Here is a 6,468-nt window from a genome sequence, read left to right as displayed (position 1 = left end):
ATCACCTACACCATCACCTACATCATCACCTACATCATCACCTACATCATCACCTACACCATCACCTACACCATCACCTACACCATCACCTACATCATCACCTACACCATCACCTACACCATCACCTACATCATCACCTACACCATCACCTACATCATCACCTACACCATCACCTACACCATCACCTACATCATCACCTACACCATCACCTACACCATCACCTACATCATCACCTACACCATCACCTACACCATCACCTACACCATCACCTACACCATCACCTACATCATCACCTACACCATCACCAACACCATCACTTGCATCATCACCTACACCATCACCTACAACATCACCTACATCATCACCTACATCATCACCTACACCATCACCTACACCATCACCTACATCATCACCTACACCATCACCTACACCATCACCTACACCATCACCTACACCATCACTTACATCATCACCTACATCATCACCTACATCATCACCTACATCATCACCTACATCATCACCTACATCATCACCTACACCATCACTTACATCATCACCTACATCATCACCTACATCATCACCTACACCATCACCTACACCATCACCTACATCATCACCTACACCATCACTTACATCATCACCTACATCATCACCTACATCATCACCTACACCATCACCTACACCATCACCTACATCATCACCTACATCATCACCTACACCATCACCTACACCATCACCTACACCATCACCTACACCATCACCTACACCATCACCTACAACATCACCTACACCATCACCTACACCATCACCTACACCATCACCTACACCATCACCTACACCATCACCTACACCATCACCTACACCATCACCTACACCATCACCTACACCATCACCTACATCATCACCTACATCATCACCTACATCATCACCTACATCATCACCTACATCATCACCTACACCATCACCTACACCATCACCTACACCATCACCTACACCATCACCTACAACATCACCTACATCATCACCTACATCATCACCTACAACATCACCTACATCATCACCTACATCATCACCTACATCATCACCTACATCATCACCTACACCATCACCTACACCATCACCTACACCATCACCTACAACATCACCTACACCATCACCTACAACATCACCTACATCATCACCTACATCATCACCTACACCATCACCTACACCATCACCTACACCAGGGGTCGGCAACCTGCGGCTCCGGAGCCGCATGCGGCTCTTTTGAACCTTGACCGCGGCTCCGGGGCGGATGCTAGCGAGGGGAGGAGGCGCACTGTGACACCTGCTCTGGCGTTGCCGCTGCTGACAGGTCGCCGCTCCGCTCCACACTGCCCGCCCGGTGACAGGCAATAACGTTGCTTTGTCACATGTTTGGAAGAAGTAAAAACCTTCCTGGGCAGCAAAGAGCTCACCTTTGCTGAGCTGGAACAGCCAGAGTGGCTGGAAAAATTAAATTTTATGGTAGACATGACAGCACATCTAAACACGCTAAATACAACCCTTCAGGGGAAAGGAGGCACAGCCCTGCACATGCTGGAGGAGGTTTTGGCATTCGAGCGCAAGTTGACAGTGTTTGTCAAAGATTTACAGAGAGGTACACTGTCTCACTTTCCCTCTTTGAGAGAGTTCAAACAAAGTCATGATACGATAAATTTGGAATATTTCAAGTCTGCAATCACCACAATGCAAAGTTCGTTTGGGAAACGATTCTGTGAGTTCAGAGAGGAAAAAACGACATTATCCTTCCCTGTCACTCCCCTGGCGATCGATCCATCCCTATTGAATATGACTGCATTTGCAGGTGTAAGTCAACCTGATCTTGAGATGGAACTGGCCGATATAGCCGACAAAGATATATGGGTGTCCAAGTTAAAATGCTTGACCGCTACTCTTGAGGATGTTGCCCGTCAGAAGGCCATTCTGGCTCAAAATCATAAATGGAGTGATATTGAAAACCTTCCCAAACAGGACAAACTTGTATTCGAAACATGGAATGCCATCCCCAACACTTATATAAACATGAAAAAGTATGCATTTGGAGTCCTGTCGATCTTCGCTCCACATATGTATGTGAGCAGGTCTTCTCCAACATGAACTATATTAAAAACAAACATCGATCACGCCTCACAGATGACAGCTTGCAAGCCTGTGTGAAAATGAAGGTGACGTCTTACAGCCCTGATGTGCAGACACTGTGCACTGAGGTTCAGGAGCAAAAATCCCATTAACCAGGTAATTTAGCTATTAATTTGCAAAAATATATTTTACATTGTTAAGTGAAAAAGTCCTTTTTTTATTCAGATTGACAGCTGACTGCACGATCCTATATATATAGCAATAAGGTAAGAAACAATATATGCAGTGTTATATTTGTTTTAAATGTTGCAATGGTTTTGCGGCTCCCAGTTTATTTTTTTCCTTCGGAAACGGGTCCAAGTGGCTCTTTATGTCTTAAAGGTTGCAGACCCCTGACCTACACCATCACCTACACCATCACCTACACCATCACCTACACCATCACCCTCACCTACACCATCACCTACATCATCACCTACACCATCACCTACATCATCACCTACATCATCACCGACATCATCACCAACATCTCCCACAAAACCACCAGCATCATCAACCATCCCCTAGGTCGACTCAGCCTCAAACGAGCACCTGGCAGGGTATGCGGCCGGGGGTGGTGATGTTTCCCCAACACCCACCCACCCCCTCGTGTGCCACTGTGCCAGTGGCATTCACAATGTCCTGCTACTCGCTAACAGCACTTGCCCCAACACTCTGTTGGGGCTTTACGGGGCATCTTTGTCTTTGGGGAGCGGAAGTGCTACGAAGCCGGGCGACGCGAGTTCCATTCCCGCTTCTGGCCGGTACCGGTGACAGCAGTTGTCTGAACTGGTCTTGGACCTCCCCTAGGTCGACTCGGCCTAAAAACGAGAGCACCCGGTTCAGTGCGCGTGAAACATCCCTACCTCGTGTGCCACACCGGCCTCCGTTAGGTGCTGCTACCTTATTGGTTCTTTCGGTAAAGTCACGTAGAAGGGAAATGATCAAAATAGTTAAAATAAAACATAATAAAATACAATTCTCACGACGTTTCGGCTGCTTGCGTTGTGGCCGAAACGTCGTGAGAATTGCATTATTTTATTATGTTTTATTTTTATTATTTTATTGTTTGCCTTCTACGTGACTTTACCGAAAGAACCAAGAAGATGAATCCCTGCAGTCATGAAAGCTTTAAATCGAAATTTAACCACCTCTACGGGGATGGATTCCACGTGACCTTGATTATTGTATTATTTCCCTTCTACGTGACTTTATGACTGCAGGTATTGTGGTCTATGCAAACATGACTCCCTCCCTTCTCCCTCCGTCCCCTCTCCATCCCTCCCATCTCTCTCCCCTCTTCCTCCCTCTCCCTCCCATCTCCCTCCCCTCTCCCTCCACTCTCCCTCCCATCTCCCTCCCCTCTCCCTCCCCCCTCCCTCCCCTCTTCCTCCCTCTCCCTCCCATCTCCCTCCACTCTCCCTCCACTCTCCCTCCCATCTCCCTCCACTCTCCCTCCCTCCGTCCCCTCTCCCCTGTGCGCCGCCGTGGTCCCTGCCGCGCTCACGGTCCGTCCTCTTGCCCGCGCCAGTGGGAGGCGGCAACGACGAGGTGGCGTGGCTGTTGAACGAGGTCCTCGCGCGCCACGTGCCCAGCCCCAACCCGCACGTGCGGCACGCCGCCTCCGTGTGGCTGCTCTCCATCGTGCAGCGCCTCGGATATCACTCCGCCGTCAAGGTGACCCCGCTCACACCGCTCACCCCCCCCCGTGTCGCCTCCCTCCCTCCGTCCGTCCCTCCCCTCTCCCTCCCCTCTCCCTCCCTTCTCCCTCTCCCTCCCTCCCCTCTCCGTCCCCTCTCCCTTCCTCCGTCCCCTCTCCCTCCCTCCCCCCTCTCTCCCCTCTCCCTCCCCTCTCTCTCCCCTCTCCCTCCCCTCTCCCTCCCTCCCCTCCCTCTCCCTCCCCTCTCCCTCCGTCCATCCCTCCCTCCCTTCTCCCTCCGTCCCCTCTCCCTCCCTCCCCTCTCCCTTCCTTCCTCCCTCCCCTCTCTCTCCCCCCCCTTTCCCTCCCTCCCTCCCCTCTCCCTCCCCTCTCCCTCCCCTCCCCTCTCCCTCCCTCCCCTCCCTCCCTCCCTTCTCCCTCCGTCCCCTCTCCATCCCTCCCCTCTCCCTCCCTCCCCTCTCTCTCCCCTCTCCCTCCCCTCTCTCTCCCTCCCATATCCCTCCCTCCATCTCTCCCCTCTCTCTCCCCTCTCCCTCCCTCCCTCCCTCCCCTCTCTCTCCCCTCTCCCTCCCCTCTCCCTCCCTCCCCTCCCTCTCTCTCCCCTCTCCCTCCCTCCCTCCCTCCCCTCTCTCTCCCCTTTCCCTCCCCTCCTCTCTCCCTCCCTTCTCCCTCTCCACCCCTCTCCCTCCCCTCTCCCTCCCCCTCCCCTCTCCCTCCTCCCCTCTCCCTCCCTCCCCTCTCCCTCCCCTCTCCCTCCCCTCCCTGTCCCTCCCTCCCCTCTCTCTCCCTCCCTCCCTTCTCCCTCCCTTCCCTCTCTTTGTTTTTTTTCTACAATAGAACTTTTATTCACGCAAATTCTACAGGAAAGAAAAGTAACGGGGACCGCATCTGTCATCCACAAAAAAACAACATGACTTCTGTCGACAGCCATCGAAATCCAGACGTCTCCTTGACATTGCGCCCAACGTGCATCAAACACAACCAGATTTGCCAAATCCGATCATTTTACGCCGCGAAAATCACCGGGGCTCCATTATGCAGCTCGGCAGCAAATCCTCGCGCTCCCCGACCAGCGGAACGCAGGTCAAGCTCTCGTGCGCATGAGGCTCAACGCGGCCTCTCGCGTTCTCGACTTGTGAAACAAACAAGCCAACTGTGGTGTCCCCGCCGCCCCGCGTGGAATGTCATTGCGTGCCCTCCGTCTCCCCCCCCCCCCCCCACCAGTGTCAGCTCAAGGAGATCCAGGAAGCCTTCACCGGCATGCTGTCCGAGAACGACGGTAAGGCCTTGCCCCTCGCCCCTCGCCCCACCCCCACGGCTTCACTATGAGCGTTAGACGTTTCATCTATTTCCGTCCGTTTAAGTAGCTGTCAGCAGAGGTCGCAAACGGGTTTTGATTCCTTACCCGTACCCGTACCCGGCCGCACCAGGGTCGCAAACGGGTACCCGTACCCGGCCGGGTCGTCGTGAGAATTGTATTTTATTATGTTTTATTTTTATTACTTCCATTCTACGTGACTTTACTGAAAGAACCAAGAAGATGAATCCCTGCGGTCACGAAAGAAGCTTTAAATCGAAACTTAACGTGGCCAATTCGTCACGAGTACAGCACGCCGGCGGTGCGTTGGCGAGCCGTGGATGATATTGGTCGCGAAAGCCGACGTGTTCAACTAAGTCTAAACAATTATTTATATTTTACCAGGTAAGGCTCACTGGGCTACGTACGTAGCTCTTATTCAGAAATGGTCGCCCAACGAAAGTGGCTTCTCGGCACGTGGACATTTTTAGCAGCCGCAAACTTCTCTAAACGCGTGGTGATGTTGATTGTGAACGTGGAGTGAAAAACCGGAGCGCCCGGAGAAAAATCCACACGACCACGGCGGAGAGAAAACACGCAAACTCCAAATACACAGCAGCAGGCGTCATGGTCGGGATCGAACCCACGACTTTCTGTGCACCAGGCGAGGTGGTTAACATCTCCTAGCCACCGTTGTGATGATGAGAGAGAGACACCGCAGGCTCCAAATATACAGCAGCAGGCGTCAGGGTCGGGATCGAACCCACGACTTTCTGTACACCAGGCGAGGTAGTTAACATCTTCTAGCCACCGTTGAGATGATGAGAGAGATGCAAACTCCACATATACAGCAGCAGGCATCGTCAGCGTCGCGATCGAACCCACGACCTCCTGCGCACCAGGCGAGGTAGTTAACATCTAGCCACCGTGATGACGATGAGAGAGAGACACGCAGGCTCCAAATATACAACAGACGTCATGGTCGCGATCGAACCCACGACCTCCTGCGCACCAGGCGAGGTAGTTAACATCTCGCAACTGTGATGATGATGATGAGAAAGAGGCACACAAACTGCAAATATACAGCAGCAGGCGTCAGGGGTCGCGATCGAACCCACGACTTCCTATATACCAGGCGAGGTAGTTAACATCTCGCACTGCGATGATGATGAGAAAGAGACACACAAACTCCACATATACAGCAGCAGGCTTCGTCAGCATCGCTAAAAAAACCCACGACCTCCTGCGCACCAGGCGAGGTAGTTGACATCTCCCAACTGTGATGATGATGATGATGATGAGAAAGAGGCACACAAACTGCAAACATACAGCAGCAGGCATTGTCAGCGTC

General features: G+C 52.4%; 1 protein-coding gene across 1 annotated transcript in view; it reads left to right on the top strand.

The window, feature by feature from the left end:
• Positions 1 to 6,468, top strand: part of LOC144947847 (proteasome adapter and scaffold protein ECM29-like) — a 77,957-nt gene that overhangs the window by 14,205 nt on the left and 57,284 nt on the right. The window contains 2 exon segments of the mRNA XM_078877201.1: positions 3,692 to 3,837; positions 5,045 to 5,099. Of these exon segments, the coding sequence (XP_078733327.1) occupies positions 3,692 to 3,837; positions 5,045 to 5,099 (201 nt within the window).

This window comes from Lampetra fluviatilis, chromosome 3 (assembly GCF_964198595.1).
Source record: "Lampetra fluviatilis chromosome 3, kcLamFluv1.1, whole genome shotgun sequence".
Taxonomy (NCBI): domain Eukaryota; kingdom Metazoa; phylum Chordata; class Hyperoartia; order Petromyzontiformes; family Petromyzontidae; genus Lampetra; species Lampetra fluviatilis.
This window is presented reverse-complemented; position numbering and strand designations above follow the sequence as displayed.